This window comes from Ochotona curzoniae, unplaced genomic scaffold (assembly GCF_017591425.1).
Source record: "Ochotona curzoniae isolate NIBS_2020 unplaced genomic scaffold, NIBS_Ocur_1.0 scaffold_3835, whole genome shotgun sequence".
In the NCBI taxonomy this organism is placed as follows: Eukaryota; Metazoa; Chordata; class Mammalia; order Lagomorpha; family Ochotonidae; genus Ochotona; species Ochotona curzoniae.
The window spans coordinates 11,819,154-11,836,174 of NW_024467114.1; the positions used below are offsets into that span (position 1 = coordinate 11,819,154).

Sequence of the window (17,021 nt, forward strand, 5' to 3'; positions counted from 1 at the left end):
CCAGAGGGTTGCACAGCCCTGAGAGGGAACAACGGAGGAGGAACGAGAAGGTGGGAGGCGGGCGAGGGAGCCGAGCGACGCGGAGGTATTTTTAGCCTGCCGAGAATCTGTTATTTTTACATCCTTGGGCGCGGGGCTGCAGGGAGTTAAACTCCCGGGGGAGAATCCCCACGGTGCCAGGGAAAGCCCGCAGCAGACTGGTTTGCCAGAATATTTTTGTTCACAGCTCCCGGGCCAAGTTAAAAAAAAAAAAAAAAAAGTAAAACAGCACCACCAACATTGCACGCGAGAGAGGGCGTCGAAAGCGGGACAAGTGGGGTCCTCGCAAGGAAACGGAGCCCGAATCCAAGGGACTGCTCACCTCTGGTCCCAACAACCAGCAGTGTCAAGGCCAGAGGTGCGGGGCTGATCGTGAACTCAGAGCGCAGTTCCCTTCCCGCAGCTCAGTAAGGGTCCACCCCGCCGCCCCGTCTCAGTTCCACCAGGAACACAGATGGAACAACACGTTGGGAACAAATGGAAAAAGATCTCTCTCCCGTGTATTCACACTCGGAAGAGCAGGTTCGGCGGAGTACATTCTTGCCACTCTCAGACACCTCACTGGCGGCTGTGCCGGGGGCGCCCCGCTTCCAAAGCACGCAGGGCCGGGAAAAGCCAGACTAGCCAGAAATAAAACACAGGTTTTCGGATGTAAACTCGCGCTCACGCTAAAAAGCAGAGAAAACAAAGCAGGAAGTAGATACCTCCGCGTCTCCCCTCTGATCCAGGCACTCTCTACCAGCTAAAAACCACCAACAACAGCAAAACAAAACACAACCGGGCACCAACCGCGCCGCCCCAGCCGTTCGCCTGGGCCTCCGGGCGCTGCTGGTCGGTGCCAGCGCCCGCACTGGCCTTGGGAAGATGGGGCGCCCACGGTGCCGTGGGGAACAGGGGGGTCCAAGGCCTGGTCGGCCCACAGCCTGTCTGGGAGCGTGGAAACATTCCTGGAAGAGCAGAGTGTACCCCGAAGGCCTAAGCGGTTCTAAACTGGCCAGCTTGGTGTCCCCTCTGGAAAGAAAGGGGAAAGAAAAGAAACGGAGCGGGTAGAGGCAACTGGGAAGCGGGGAGGAGGGCGAGAAGGCGCAGGTAGATTGCCCTGCGGGCACGCACCCCGCCCTCTCAGGTCCCTTCTCTCAACTCTGCAAGAGCCTACTCAGAAATCTTGAGATGACAGGATGTAATTTTTTATGTTCTAATCGCACCCCCCCATCCTTTAAGAAGGCTCTTTTGTCACATTTATTGCCGCCAACTTCCTAGCCGTAAAATATTTCACATGCGTCTTATAATTTCCAACACACGCGCTCCTGTGGTATCCTAAGGAAATGGAGTCGGGCAGACTGAAGGCCGACAGCCAGAAAGACGCCTGCAATTGAGGCCTGGGGCACAGCTCTAGCCGCGGCCAGCGCTCGGGCAAGGGCAGGGAGAAAGGGAGGGCCCCCCCCCCCGGCCCCCTGTGGGGAAGCGCCCGCCTGCAGGCAGAGAGTCTCGGGTCTCGGCGCCTGGCACTGCCTTTGCCACTGTTCTATGTGACAGCAAAGCAGAGAGCCTCCTGCAGCAGGCAACAGCAAGCAGTTCTATGAAAGCCACGGTCACGGGAATGGACGTGCACACAGGTGCACTGCTTTGCTTCCTTAGCCGCCACCCGTCTCTTGGCGGGGCCCACAGCTCCGGCTTCACCCTGCTTCTCCCAGCCTGCCAATATCCACCTTCTGACTCCCAGGCCCTAGCAGTCCCTATTAAACATAAATAAGTGAACAAGGGGGGACAGGCCACTTCTTTTGCCTTCCTCACCTCGGGGAGCTCTTTTGGAGGGCAGTGTCATTTGTCTAATGGCGCTGGCAGTACCTAGAAGCTGGTGGTGGGAATTGCTTTGGGCTTACGATCCAGAGGGGCTATTCAGAGATTTTTGTTGCCTTCTTACAGGATGGGGAGGATGGATGCATTTTTATTCCAGCCTTACTCTCTACCTGAAACAATTTGGGGTTAGACCAAATTATCTCAACGTTTTTGTGGTTAGGCCAAAAAGACACCTAAGTATATATCACACGGCAGTAAGCAGGCTACATATGCACGTAGACACAGAAGGCATTCAAGATGTATACACGGACAGTGTTGTACGCTTAGCCTTTCCTCCTGTCTCCATTGTTTGACCTGCTGGCTCTTCACAGAGTTTTGGCTCTCTCTAACCGCCTGCAGGAGATAGCTGGTTCATCAGGGAAGGCAAAAAAGTGGGGTACTTGGTGGAAACATTCCTGTTGTTTTCATGGTCGAAATAATTTTATTTATCCAGAATATACAGTTTAATTCCTCTATCTACACTTATGTACACGGTTAAAATAACATTGAAAAAAGTCTTTTCAAAAGTTGAGGTCATAGATTTCAAGGCACCATTGATAGTGTCCACAGTTGCGCAAAAAAGTTCATCTGTAAAAAAAGGGAGCGGGGGCCTGGGAGATGCAATAACTTACATGCAAAAAAAGCTTTACACACGACTCTTTTTGTTTCCATTTCTTTCCAAACTTTCCCATTGGAATTCCTTTCTGTCGGACTTTCCTAAAACAGCCCAAAACAATGGTCCCAAAACAGAAAGCAAAAGAACTCAGCCCGCCTAATACAGAGTCCCGGAAGCCAGCGCCAGCGGGTGCTGTAAGGAGCCGGGCGGCGGCAGGTGGGAATTGATGGAGCTGGCTGCGCTTGGGTACCAGGAAGCCGAGTTCTCCAGGTAGCTGGACGCGGGGGACTGGTTGGAGGTCGGAGGGTGGGCATGAGGGTGGTGGCTGAGCGAGCGCGAGGAGCCCTGGGGCTCCCACACCGCCGGGGACTGCGGAGAGTTACACGCCATGGGGTCGCTGGAGCTGGGGCTGTGCTCCGGGGGCATCTCCCCGTTTTTCATGATCTTCTTGATCTTGGATCTTTTGTTCTGAAACCAGATTTTCACCTGGGTAGGGGAACAAAGGCACACGTTACCGAGACACTAAGAGGGCGCCCGCGCCTTCCCGGGGGCGGCGACGGGAGGTCAGGCCACTAAGCAGCTCGGCGCCCAAGGGCTGGGCCGGGGGCAAAGCCTGGAGCCGGTCTGACGTTCTGGGGGCCGCTGAGAGGGCACGACCCCAACGCCTTTGTCTTTTGTTCGGAGTGGGGGACTGCGGCCCGGAGTGCCCCAAACAATGGCTGGAGCCTTGCCCGGCAAGGGGCACGGGGAGACCCTCCCCAGGCAGCGGGGGGCAGGCCCCAAGCCGCCTGCAGCTCCAGGCGGTGCCTCTAATTCTGTCTGCTTCTACAGGCCAACGTCTTTGGGGAGGGAATGAGCGGGAGCAGGCCCCAGCACGGCGCCCCCCACCTCGCGACCCTCCAAGTGCCCGCCGCAGCTGGCTGCTGGCCCGCGGAGTCCTTCTCCGCCTCAGTGGGTCGGTGGGGATGGCGGGAAGAAGGCCCGATCTGGCCGTCCCCTTGTCCCCAGTCCCGGAAACCACTACCCAAGGCAGGGGGCCAGCTCGGGGTCGCACCGCGAACGGAGCCGTCCCCACCCGCCAAGAGGGCCGGGAGCGCGGCCGGCGTCCTTTCTCTCTGGTTCTCGCAGGTTCTACAGGAAGGGCTCCCGCCCGCGTGGGCTCCCGGCGCCGGTGCGCGGCGGCCAGGGCCGGGGACGGATTTACCTGTGTTTGCGTCAGTCCGAGAGAGGCGGCCAGCTCGGCGCGTTCGGGCAGGGCGAGGTACTGAGTCTTCTGGAACCTCCTCTGCAGCGCAGCCAGCTGAAAGCTGGAATAAATAGTCCGAGGTTTACGAACTTTCTTTGGCTTGCCATTCACCATCCTCACCTCGGGCTCGGCCACTTCTTTCTCTAAATAATCAGAACAGACTCGGGTTAGAGCTCGTGGGCGGACAAGGGGCCCTTTCGCAGCAGCGGTCCCCGAAGTCCTGGCTCTCCCTCTCGCCCCACCTTTGCTGGCTAGAAATAAGCGCACACCCTCACGGCTCACTCATCTTGAGGGTCCGCACCCACCCTGGAGTTGTGCCCCACGAGCGCTTGCGACCGCTGCACTGCCCTTCCTGGCGCCTGGGATGCGCTCCTGCCGACCCCGGGCTGGGTTCTGCGGGGGGCATCGCAGCTTCCCGAGGGAGGCCCTGGGCGGTGGCCGCAACCTGGCTTCTGGCAGCACCAGTCCCAGCGCCCGCGGAGGCCAGGTGACCGGCAAAAAAAGACCCTCTCCGCGGTCTCCGGAGTTCAAAGGCCCACAAGCAAACCGGTCTGCTTGCGCGGTGCGAGTGGGTCGGTGGGGCGGCCACAGACAGAGGGCCCGATTATACACCCCCATAATCTCGCTGCAGATCTGCGAGCACACAGATGTGTTCGGTTTCTTTTACAAATAGACGTAAGATGTTCTTGGCCAAAAGAGGAAAAAAAAAAAAACCCTTTCACTCAGGCACGAAATAAAGACACAGCTAAAGCAGAGAAGGGCTCACTGATTCGTGGGAAAGGAATTGGGGATGCTGAGGATATTTTCGCAGGAAAGGGGAGGTGAGTGTGTGTGTGTGGGGGCGGGGGGGGTAGTTCTTTCTTTCTAGATGCAGGAAGGGGATGGGACTCTGTGAAAGTATTTCCCAAACAGGCCCCGGGGCCACAAGTCCCCTTTCCCACAAGCCTCAAGCCGGTGGAACGCGTGGAGAACTTGTCCCGGGTGGGGTGCGTGTGTGTGGCCTCCGGCAGAGGAAGGGTGGAGGATGAGGGCTGTGGTCTCCCGCCTGCCACGGCAAGGATGCTAATATTAGCAGGAGTATTAATGTGCTGGTGGAAGGAGATCAAACTCGACCAGCAAAACCTCTCCACTGAGACCTCTTGTCTCCCAGCCCCCTTCAGTCTCCAAGCCGCTCCCACGGACCAGGAGGGGGCGGGGAAGTGGAGGGGACGGCACGTTTTAGGCATCCAAGGGCAGAGAGAAAGAGGGAGCAAGAGAATGTGTATCTCCAACATCGTGACCCCTCAGCAACCCGTCTTCACCTTTCAAAGCCTTATTGTTTTAGGAAATGCCTTGCATAAACCGCAAGTCGCTTGGTGCACTCTCCTCTGGCGGGCAACCCAGGCCCCCCGCCCCAGGGCACCCACATCGTGCAGGCTCCTGGAGGCTTCTAACCTCGTCCCAGATGGGTCTTGCAGGCGGCTTTCCGCTCCCACTCACGCACACCCCAAGTCCCTACCAACCTCCCTGGTATTACGCAAACGCTGCTGCGTTCTTTCTCCTCTCCACCCCTCACTCCTTTTTCCAGCCTGGCTGGCTTCCTGGCCTGGCGCGCAGGGGACCCAGGAAGGTGCCAGAGGGGAGGGACGCGAGACCGAACTCTCTCGGGGTTCTTCCACTAAGAGAGCCTATCACGCTGGCCAGAAAACCTTCCTAGGTCACCGAGTCCCGGCCCGCACACCCTTCTGCTGGGTGTGCCCCAATAGTATGGGCGGCTGTGGCCCCCCAACCCAGCAGCCCATCCCGCGTCCCCACCCCCGCTTCCGTACCTGGCTGGCTAGTGGCGCTCGGGACGCGGTTGTAGGCGCCGCTGTACTGGTGGTAGGGGCTGGCGTAGCTGTAGTCCGCGTAAGCTTTGGCGGGGTAGCTGCCTGCGGAGCCGTTGACGCCGTGGTACTGGTACTGGTAGGGGTTGAGCGCCTTGCCGTAGGAAGCCGAGGTAGGAGAGCAGTAGCCATGCGGGGCTCCCCCCGGGGCGCTGTAGTAGTCGGAATCGGTGGCCGACGACTCGGGCAAAGTTGGCGATTCCTGAGATGGGTGGTGCATGGCTGCAGACGTCTGGAACGGAGCTTGGAAGTCGCCGGATCGGATGCTGGGGACCCTTCTGTCAAACACTCCTGTCATCGCTCCCGGTCGGCGGCGGCTGTCCCTGCTGCTGTGGCGGCGGCTGCTGCCGGGGTTGTCTGTAGGGCTGCTCTGGTTTAAGCAGACATGGCTGTGGGCGCGAGGGAGGAGGAGGAAGAGGAGGAGGCGAGGCGGCAGCGAGGAGGAGGCTGGGAGTCGTGGAGGCTCCGTCTCCCGCCCGCTGACTGCTGGCTGAGGCACAGCACAGCCGTGGTTAAATCCTTAATTGCGCGCTTACGCACAGCGGGATGGATCGGGTTCCATTGGCCAGGGCCTCAGGAGCAGCAGCAACACCCTAACTCGTCCAACTAGTTTTAGCACAACAAAGCATTGCTTAAAAAGGGAGAGAGGGAGGCACGGGAAAAAAAATGGACAGGGGAATGTGTGTGTGTGTGTGTGTGTGTGTGTGTGTGTGTGTGTGTGTGTGTGTTCGCGCGCGCGCGCACCCGTGCTGGAGGAAGGGGGCGGGGGTCCCGGGCACTCTGGTTTTAGTGCCTGCAGGAGACCACGCACAAACCCCCACATGCAGTCCTATTAAGTCCGGGGACGGTGTGTTCCGGTTAGCAACCTCTGGCATGCGCGTGTTTGGGGGGTGAGGGCAGCCGTGCCTTTTCTCTCTCCCTACTGTCTTTCGCTGTGTGGGCTCCACCCAGGGCGAGCTCTGAACCCTGACGCTGAAGTGGGGTGTCTAAGGGGAGGGTTCTAGCGTGTAGACGAGAAGAAATACTTTGTTTCCATGTTGGGAGGCAAGTGTAACGGAGGCAGGTTGGACATCCCTGACTGGGAGAAGCGAGTAACGCGAGAGGTCCCCAGGCCCTGGCTGAACAGAGGTCTTCAGGATGCTGACCGTCCAACCCGCGGCTCACTAGGTTCCTGCAGCCCAAGCTTAATCAAATCTCCGTCCCAAGCAAGAACCCCTAAGTCGTCACTGCTGGCGTCTGAGAAGAGCTGGCTACTTCACTTCTGGGCCTTGTTGAGTAGCCATTGTCACGGAGGCTCCCCCCAAAGCGAACGGACACCCGGCACGACCTGTCCTGTCTGCCTGAGGCTGCCAAGAAGGACAGTAGGGGAGAATCGAAGCCCCCTGGGAGAGAGAGATGCCCGCGACTGGCCCTTCCTGAGGCCCTGCCCCTCCATCTCTCAGGTCCCGCACCCCCTCCTCTCCATTTCCTGCCGCACTGTCCACGGGGAGAGAGCGCTCAGGCATCACACCCGCACCGGGCGCACGCCTCGCGTTGATTGTCTTGCCGGCTCGCTAGTCGTGAGTTTGCCCTCAGGTCCCTTCCGCTCACCCTGGCTGCACGCTCCTTAAAGTGGTGACTCCAGGCGCGGAGTCCTCACTCGGTCCCCGCCTCTGAGTCCTCCCTAAGAGGTCCCAGCCCCGGAAGGTGAGAACTTTCCCCGGTTCCTGGAAAGGCCGCCCGACCTCTCCTCCCTTGTAGAGGTCAGCGTTCGATTCCTGGCCGGGGTCAGCTTAGTCTGACCTCAGTTGTGGAACCATTTGGGCCCCCAGACAGGTAGGCCAGGAGAGCTGGGGTGAGTCGGCTGCCAGGCCTATTCGCCACTCCAACGCGGAGAAGCCGCCGGCCACCACCAGCTCCCCAGCCTAGGCCTTCCGGATGCCAGAAACCCACAGCTTTTTGTCCCACGTCCCGGAGGTCGGTACTTCAACCACACACTTGTTCCCCGCAGCGGGCAGTATGGCTGACCCCGGGCGCCCTTGCCCTCGCTGCAGGCCAGGCGCCCTGGACTTGCGCACAGGATTTACGCAGTGACCAGTTCCGGGGAAGGCGGGGACACACCGGGACCGACCCCAGGTTCTGGGCGCTCTCTCCAAGCTCCAAGCGCAGGCATCACTCCCCAGATCAAAGCCAGCCACAGTTCCAGGGGTCCTCGGAGTGGGGAGAGGATGCTGGCTGCCCTTGCCCGGGTCTCCCCAAGGCCCTATCCTCTGGCAGCAGAGAGGCTGCGGAGGCGCCACGTGGACGAAAAGGAGGCCCAGAGGTCACACGGAGCACGTTTGCTCACAGTCGGGCCCTCGCTGGGATGCCACCGCAGAAATGGGACAAAATTTGAACGCTCGGAGACCGGTTGAACCCAACGTGATAAAATTGACTTCCAGGCCCTTCTAAACTTCATTCTCCAGTGCTAGCTCCCTGGGTTCTTCAAAAAAGCAAAGACCCCCACAAATTCACCTAAGATGAGAAGGCGAAGGTCGGGAGGTCAGCCTCGACTGCCCGGGGACGCTGGGTTTCTCCCCCCACCCCCCCAAGCCCGGGTGTGGCTCTGGGGGATCCCGAGTTCCAGGTCGGCTCGGCCCGGCTTCAGGGTGGCCTCCCCCACTCCCAGCCTCGATTCGGTCAGAAGCAGCAGCGGGCTAAAGGCGCCCCTGGGCGCTCGGCTCGGGCTGCGGACCCGGCTTCGGGGCGCGGGCGCCGGGCTAGGCCAGTCTTCACCCCGAGGCCTGGCGCTTTGTTCTCGAGGCCAGCGGGCGGGTGCTGCTGTGGCTCCGAACCCAGGACCCCCGGCGAGCCAGCCGCGGAGGAACGGGCTCAGGCCGTCCGACTCCTGCAGCAGCGCGCTCCCCACCGGACCTGCGAAGGAAAAATGTGAGTCGCGTCCTGTTTCGGTGGCCGGAGGGGCCGGCGCGGTGCGGTGCGGGGCAGCCCCGGGAGAGGCGCAAGTCTTTACCACGAGCGCCACCCAGTGTCACAGCGGAGCAGCGAACACAGTGGTGGCGAACGCCGAGCTCAGGGTCCCGGCCGCTCCAGGCTGGTGGCTTTCTTCCTCTCTCTCCGCTCCCTCGCACTTTCCTTCCTGTTCTGCATGCCTTCTCCGTGGGCATTTTTGGTCCGCGCCCGCGCTGCCTCAGCTTTTCCTGGTCTCCGCGTTGTGGCCTGCTGGCTGCTTTTGGAAACCTTCACTTCTGCGCTGGGGAATGGGAGGCCCAGAATTCCCAGACGCGAGTTTGTGAAAGAGGTCCTGCTTTAACTGGGAGAGGGGCTGGGGCTGCCATGAAGGAAAAGGGCAGTGCCGTCTTGAGTTTGCAGGGAGAGCTAGGCAGCGGAACGGGGCAGGTGGTTTTAAATAATTTTCTCTTGAACGATACTGGAAATCTGCTCACAGACATGCCCAGGGTAGAACATCGCTTCTTTTGAGCTTTAAGCTCAGACGCTAAAGTGCATTTGCAGTGATTTAGTTTAGGAACTCAAGTTTGAATGTCCCATTTTAGGAAATGCATTCTTAAAAGAATTTACATATTTCCCCAATTATTTCTGTTTCAAAAAGGGAGCAGGGTGGGAGGGGGAGCAAGGACTGGCTGGTTCACTTCCCCGAGTGATGTCTCGGTGGCCACTCCAGCTGAGTGTCCCGGGTGGGCCCCAGGAACCCACTGCTGAGCCAGCAGTGCCACCAGCCAGGCTCTTTGCTCAGGAGTGTGGAGGAGAGCCAGGCATGGACGCCAGGTACTGCACTGTAACCGCTAGACTCATGCCCGCTGCACATGAAGGGCTTTTCAACGTGCAAACATTATTTCCCACATTGTGCTTGCCGCTCAGCTGCAGGTGGTTCAGTCACAGAGAGGCACCAGTTGTACATGTGCACACGACACCAACAGGGCACCCTGGCTGTGGCGTTCCTGTTGGTGGGATACCTGTGTTTTGGAAGTGGTGTGCTCGGCTGCAGGCTGGTTTTACTTTTCATTGGCACTTCCTTTGCTGCAGTGCTTTTAAACGGAATGCTCTCTGCCAGGCCCCTGATCTTTCTCTGGCACTCTTCATTCCAGACATCTCACATGCAAACAAACCGGGGTAAATTGTGCTTTTGTGGAGGTAGAGCTGAGTAATCATTTTGTTTACAATGGAGTTGTAATTATCCTTGAGCTAAGGCACCAAGACCACTTACCAACTCAAGGTAACGGCCTTGAAGTAATCAGCTTGGTGGTTGCATAGAAGAGTCACATTTCTATGAATCTAGGTGAGGTGAAAAGATAGGAATACCGATTGTAAATGCAGTGAAAGGTTCTTTCTTTTTTCATTTCCTTAAATTTTTTTTCTTTGCAATGTATTTAAAAGGCAGAGAAACATGGACACAGATTTTTTCTTATTTTAATTTTTATAGATTTATTTGATGGGCAGAGTTACAGAGGGAGAGAGAGGTGTCATGCATATGCTGGTTCCTTCTCCACGTGGCCGCAGCTGGGCCAGACTGAAGCCAGGAGCCCAGAGCTTCATGGAAGTCTTTCATGTGGGTGCAGAGTCCAAGCACTTGGGCTTGGCACATTAGTAGGGACCTGGATTGGAAGTGGAGCGGCCACGTCTTGAGCAGACAGTCACATGGGATGCTGGTATAACAGGTGCTGACTTAAGCTGCTATGCTACGAGGTCAGCCAAAGTGGGATTTTCCAATCTGCCTGTTCACTCTTTAGATGGAGTTGGGCCAAGCCGAAGCCAGGAGCCTGGAGCTCAGCGCAGGTCTCCTGCAGGTGGCAGGGACTCTGGTATTTATCTGCTGCCTCCTCAGATAGACACTCACAGGAAGCTGTATTGTTGGCAGGGGGTGCTGAGACCCCAACCAGGCCCTCTTGTGATGGGATGTGGGCATCCCAGGTGGCCTGTGAACATGGTGCCACGCTCCCATCCCAAACAAAGGCTTTAAAAGTATCACCAATGATTTGGCCTATGTCACTGCATGACCTTTATCTCCCAATGGAGAACTGGGTCCATTGGTCAAATATTCATGTAGAGGGGTGGTATCATTGTGAATTGCCCAAACTGTCTGGTTTCTTACCAGGTTCAAAGCTGTTCCCATTGCTTTATGGGGCTACACTGACTTGACCCAGGCCAATGGATTCATTGGACCCAGGGAATGGATTCATTCAAGGAGAAGGAAAGGAAGGGAGGCAAGTGATGGAAGGAGTAAGTCAGGAGTAGGATTTCTGCTGGGTGGACAGGTAATATTCCCTTGACCTCAAGAAAGGCGAGTGTGGAGCTAAAGGGCGTCTCCAGCAAAGAAAGTCCACAGGATACCTACTAGGCAACTCTATAAACATTTTTAATAAATTAAAAATCCCTGAGGAGAACTATTTTCCACTTAATTCCAAACTAAATAAGGTTTTTTCAGTTTGTTTCCAAATGATATTGCACATCATAGACTTCTAGACGTTTTGTTTTTATAATTAACACATTGAAATATGTTTATTCATTTAGCTTAAACATGACTAGCTAGGAAAAGGCCTTAAGTATCCACTCAAATCCATTCTCTATGAGACAAATTAAATATAACACAGCTGAAAACACTTCAAGTTCCTCCCAGGAGGAAGTGGATGGGATTATATTATTATATGTCTTTGCAAACGAAAGCGGAGGCAGAGTGTTCATCCTAAACTCAGATTCCGTCTCTTGGAAGGAAAGGTTTGGCTGTGATACTATTTATAAAGCCTTTCTTCTTCTTAAAAGATATATAAATATTCCAATTAAAAAATACCCCTTGTGGAGTTAAAAGAAAAGTAATTGGCAGGCAGGAATTCAGAGCTGTGCTTCAGCCCTGGTGAGGAAATGGCTAGAAGGAACCCTAAGTCATCCTTAATAACCTCCTAATTCCAAGATCAATTTAGAATTTTAAAGTTCATTGATCCTAAGCCACTGCATTTTATGATCTGACAACACTGTGTGCAAAAATGTAGAAAAGGACTTGGAAAGTCAAATCCATTCAGATTATTCAAAAGCCGTGAACCAGGTGAAAGTTGGCCCAGTATGTCTGTGCACATGGGCAGATGGTATAATTTGATAGGCTTTTTTGCCACCTGCTTTCATTATATCATTTTAATAGATTATAACAAACAGTCAGAAAATACAGAACCTCTTTCTACAGCTGTGTTTACTACCTCGTGTCTCGTGTCTCGTCTAAAGAAAAGAATTTCTTAAACAAGCAGCCACAGCCTGAGATAAGCAGTTCCCTGTGGTGCCACACAGCAGGATCGGCAGAAGACACAGTGCCCACCCAGGCTCGCTCCCTCCTGTGCCCTTCCTGGAGAGAATTAAGGCGACAGGAAGGAAAAGTCAATAGCTTTCTGAGTGAGGCTGACACAGCATTGAAGTCACTTTGAAACTGTGGGCAGGCCGGGCACACTGACTGGAGCCAGGTTTGGCAGTGTGCACATCGTCGCACGGGCCACCCACACCCCACACTGGGATGCGTAATTCCAGCCTCACCTTTCCACTTCTGGTCTAACTTAATGCTGATGTGTGTTCTGGAGGCTGGCTCCACGTGGCAGTGGCAGCTGTGGTTCTGGACTTCTGCCTTTAGCCTGGCCCAGCCCCAGATGTTGTGGACATTTGGGGACTCAACTGACATATGGAAGATCCCTTATCTTCCTATCTCCTTTTGCCTTTAAAATAAAATAAAATAAAAAATTATGAACAGATATACAACTTGAAGCCAGAATTGAATTTCAGTAATATTCAACTTACATAGCCTGTGGCCAATTAAGCAGAATTTTGCTTTTTCAACATCAGGCCTTTAGATTTATTCTAGTTGATTATATCAACACACCAGGCTCATGCATAGTGCATTTAGCAAAGTGAAATCAACATATACATCTCTGTAATGTATTGATGGGTCTATAATATGAACCCATTGGTTGGTGTGTGTTGTCCTAGCCCCTTCTACACTTCCCCGATGAAAGCATTTCATTGTTTACATCATTTTGGTTGCTATTGCAGGTTTTATTTATTTACTTATTTTTATTGGAAAGTCAGATATACAGAGAGGAAGATCTTGTGTCCGATGGTTCACTCCCCAAGTGATCGCAACAGCTGGAGCTGAGCCGATCCAAAGCCAGGGGCCAGGAGTTCTTCTGGGTCTCCCTCGCGGGCACAGGGTCCCAAGGCTTTAGGCCGTCCTCGACTGCTTTCCCAGGGAAACGGGACCGCTGGGATTAGAACTGGTGCCCATATGGGATCCCGGTACATGCATGGTGAGGACTTTAGCCACTAGGCCACGGCGCCGGGCCCAGCTACTGCATATTTTTAAGGGACCTCAGTATGTGTCTGCATGTACTACTGTTCACTTAACACGGAATTTATGCATGTCTGGAATTTTTCTTACAAGGTTTTGAAATTTTTGGGTGGTGGAGGAGAAAGAGTGTTCTTAGGAACCGCTAAATTTCAGCTAGCCATAGATTATGTGTGAATGCAGGCGTTGCATTAAATAAAGCAGTCGAGCTAGGAACATGCTGTCAGAGGGGCAGCATTCCTCCATGCACAAGTGCAGCCCGGGGTGGGGGGGCTGCACCATCATCTCCCGCGCCTCTGTGGCCTGCTTTGTGGCCTGCTTTGTGGCCTGCTTTGTGGCCTGCTCTGTGGCCTGCTTTGTGGCCTGCTCTGTGGCCTGCTTTGTCGGTCCAGTGTCCTCCTGCCCCCAGGGACTAGTGTTTAAAGGCATGTCCACACCTGGTGTTTAGGAGTTTCAGACACTTCCAGGGTCGAGTTATAGAGTCGCTCTGTTAGGTCACTGGCAGTTAACCCATGTAGTAAACTTGGAGAGGGTGGGAGAACTTGGTCGTAGTAAGAAAAATGCAGGAACCAATGAGATTGGCGCTGCTATGGCAAGAAGGTTGCTAATAGAGTTACTTCTGAAGTCTGCCAGTTAGGCGTTATACTGCAGGAAGAAAAAGCCAATAATTAAGATCGCTGGCAGTTTTTTTTTTTTAAGATTTATTTTTATTTTTATTATAAAGGCAGATCTACAGAGAGGAGGAGAGACAGAAAGATCTTCTGCCTGGTGATTCACTCTCCAAGTGGCTGCAACAGCCGGAGCTGAGCCAATCTGAAGCCAGGAACCAGGAGCTCTTGCAGGCCTCCCACACGGGTGCAGGGTCCCAAGGCTTGGGCTGTCCTCAACTGCCTTCCCGGAGGCCACAAGCAGGGAGCTGAGTGGGAAGTGGAGCTGCCGGGATTAGAACTGGCGCCTGTATGGGATCCCGGTGCGTTCAAGGCAAGGACTTTAGCCACTAGGCCATGCTGCTGGGCCCAGTTTTTTCTTTCTAACATGTAAGTACAATGGAAGGGATTACAAGAGGAATAGTCAGAAGAAGAAAAAGTGAAAGGTGGCATTGCTCTCCGGTCGCAATGATCACAGGGGCAACATTTAGGAAACAGCACAAGTCCACTGCTGGGTTAGCGTCTGGGATGTGTCTCTTTGAGAGTCAAGCTGAGCGGGGTAGCAGGTGTTAAAGTCGTTCCGTTCCCCGTGGTTTTCATTCAAGTCCACGTGGACCCTTAGCAGAAGGAGTCTCTCAATGTTCCTAGGGCCCTGCTTGCAGCTTCTCCACCGTCTTGTGGGGAACATTTGGAATGTCTTTTGCAAATTTTATAGACCTTTAAATGGTTTTTCCCAGAGGGATTGTGTGTAATTCACCTCCGGCTCTCACAGTAGTCTTGAGAAGTAGCTGTGTCAGGCTGTTGCGGGTGGTCCTCAAACGCTTCACGTATTTGCCTTTCGCTTCACTTGAACTTGCTTATGTTCCATGTTGGCACTCCTCCCTCACCCTTGACTGATGGCCTTGAGCAGTGCTGCAGCCTCTGCTGCTGGAGTCAAGTGCCTGGCCTTCCGAGGTCGTCGTAAAATGCCTGGCGTGTGCTCTGTGCGGAAGAGCTGCTGGGCGGACAGCTGCAGCCTCACTGCAGGACTGCTGTGTGCCCAGGCCTGGGCTGAGCCTGCTTCCCATCCTGCTGCCATCTACAGCCCTCTCTCCTACAGGGGCACCAGAGCGAGCCTTGGGGCTCACCTGTTTCCCTTCAGCCCTCCTCCCTGGGGGCCGGGGTGCTCCGAGAAGGGGAGCTCTCACACGTCCTTGAGTCGGGAGTGGTCTCCTCTCCTGCCTCCAGGTCGCCGAGCCACAGGACAGGAGACATGACGGCGGGGTCTACATACTTTTTTCACTGTTTGGAAATGCGTCTCTACTTTTAAATGTATTCTCTGAGTAAAAGGGACTACTACACATCAAACACTGAGATCCAAAAAAGTCACTTTAATAACGTCATACATTTACTTAGCCTTTTAAAGTAGGACATTTTTAACTGATTTATTTTTAAAATTGTATTTGAAACAAAAGGAGACAGAGGAAGGAATCGCCTATATACTTGTTCACGTCCTAAATGCCAGGGCTGCGGCATGCTGAAGCCAGGAGCCGGGGACTCAGGCTGGGTCTCCGTTGTGCATGGCAGGGCCCCGAGGACTTGAGCCGTCACCTGCTCTCAGGGTGTGTTCCCAGGAAGCAGCTGCACCGATTGGGATGCAGGTGATCCAAGCCATGTCTTAACCACTGCATTCAATGCCCGTCCCTCAACTTTGTTAACTTTAGAACACTCTCATATCACGATTCTATACTCACCTACACACTGCAGTTGAGAGGTAAGTAAGGCAGAAAAACCTGATTTCCTAACTCCCTGTTTGAAATTCTTGCTATTGAAGAGTCATTCAAATTGCCCATCTTCAAAACGTTGATTGTATCCACATGCACATAGAGAAATGTGTGTTTCTATCTGGTGGCCATAAACAGATGTAAATGAACTTGATCTTTAACTATTAAAAAAAAAATGTGGGCCCAACGCAGTAACCTAGCAGCTAAAGTCTTCACCTTGCATGCACTGGGATCCTATATGGGTGCTGGTTCTAATCCCGGCAGCCCCACTTCCCACTCAGCTCCCTGCTTGTGGCCTGGGAAGCAGCTGAGGACGGCACAATGCCTTGGGACCCTGCACCTGGATGGGAGACCTGCAAGAGCTCCTGGTTCCTGGCTTCGGATTGGCTCAGCTCCGGCTGTTGCAGCCACTTGGAGAGTGAATCAACAGGCAGAAGATCTTTCTCTCTGTCTCTCCTCCTCTCTGTAGATCTGAATTTCCAATAAAAATAAAAGAAATCTTTAGGGGGAAAAAAAACCATGTTAGAGGTGTTTCTTATGCTGCGGCTGACCCTGTACTAGGCCAGCACAGTGGGCTAGTCCTCGGCCCTGGGCTCTGGCATTGCAGATGGACACTAGTTCAAATCCTGGCTGCTCCATTTCACATCTAGCTCCCTGTGTATGTCCTGGGAAGGTAGCAGAGGTTGGCCCAAGTCCTTGGGACCCTGCCCCCCACGTGGGAGGCCCAAAAGAGGCTCCTGGTCCCAGACTCTGGCCATATCGGTCATTTGGGGAGTGAGTCAGCAGATGGAAGAGCTTTCTCTCTGTCCTTCCTTTTCTCTGTAAAATCCGATTTTCAAATAAGAATAAGTAAATCTTTTTTTTTTTTTTTTTTTTTAAATAAGTGACCCTCTGCTAAGTGCCTTCGTGTGTGCTGACTGATTTGGTCTTTGTGCCAGGCTGTTTGGAGGGCACGTGCAGCGAGGAGGCTGATGACATACTGTGTGGGCAGGCTCTGCAACTGGAAATCAGATGCCCTGTGCGCGAGAAAGCAGAGAGTTGAGCCTCAGATAGACTAAGAACATTTCTCCTTTCCCCAAATTATTGTTAGGCCTAAAGGCACGTGCAAGAAATTGTGCCTTTCAGTCTGTTGCTTGTACCAACCTTTATCTCCTTATGGAGTCTCCAGTGTTGGATACTGGCACCACATCTTAGGAAACCGAATTGAGAGTTGCATCTTTGGCACTGGCACGGGTAAATTTCAGGGGGAATTGTGCCGCAGGAATGCTTCCGTTCACGCTTGAAATAAGCATCCGTGAGTGACGGGTGTGTGGGGCAAGCTGACATCCACACAGAACGGAGGCGGGGCCTGTGGTTTGGACTGGCAGTGGAGATGCTTCGTCCAGGCCGTGGCTCTGGCTCCTCAGCCCAGCTTCCCATTCGTGCACCTGCTCACGCAGGCAGAGTCCTCAGGAGCTGGCTTCCTGCCATCCATGTGGGAGACCTGGATGGAGCTGCCAGCTCCCCGCGTGAGCCCGGCAGAGCCCAGCTAAGATGGAGTCTTAGGATCAAAGCTCTCTCTCTGTATCTTTTTTTTTTTTTTCCCTCATCTTTGACTCCCACACACCATTTCTGTAAAGAATAGAACAGAACCCTGGAATCTATTCTATAAACTGAAAAACCAAACCAAACCAAACCAACCAACCAAACAAACC

The 17,021-nt window shown here is 54.2% G+C and overlaps 1 protein-coding gene across 1 annotated transcript; it reads right to left on the bottom strand.

Annotated features, from left to right (window-relative positions):
- Positions 1 to 2,300: 2,300 nt before the first annotated feature.
- On the bottom strand, positions 2,301 to 6,093 carry DLX5 (distal-less homeobox 5). The gene is made up of 3 exons (XM_040964860.1): positions 5,549 to 6,093; positions 3,699 to 3,883; positions 2,301 to 2,980 (listed from the first exon to the last, which is right to left on the bottom strand). Exons 1-3 carry the CDS (start codon positions 5,901 to 5,903, stop codon positions 2,651 to 2,653), a joined length of 870 nt encoding a protein of 289 aa, XP_040820794.1. The 5' UTR covers positions 5,904 to 6,093; the 3' UTR covers positions 2,301 to 2,650.
- Positions 6,094 to 17,021: the final 10,928 nt, after the last annotated feature.

Bases quoted from the DNA above. Each gene is read 5' to 3' on its own strand.
- DLX5 (XM_040964860.1), bottom strand. From the start codon at position 5,903: ATGACAGGAGTGTTTGACAGAAGGGTCCCCAGCATCCGATCCGGCGAC. The intron at 3,884-5,548 runs GTACGGAAGCGG...CTGATTATTTAG, and splicing joins GAGCGCCACTAGCCAGCCAG to AGAAAGAAGTGGCCGAGCCC. The intron at 2,981-3,698 runs GTAAATCCGTCC...TCCCCTACCCAG, and splicing joins TCGGACTGACGCAAACACAG to GTGAAAATCTGGTTTCAGAA.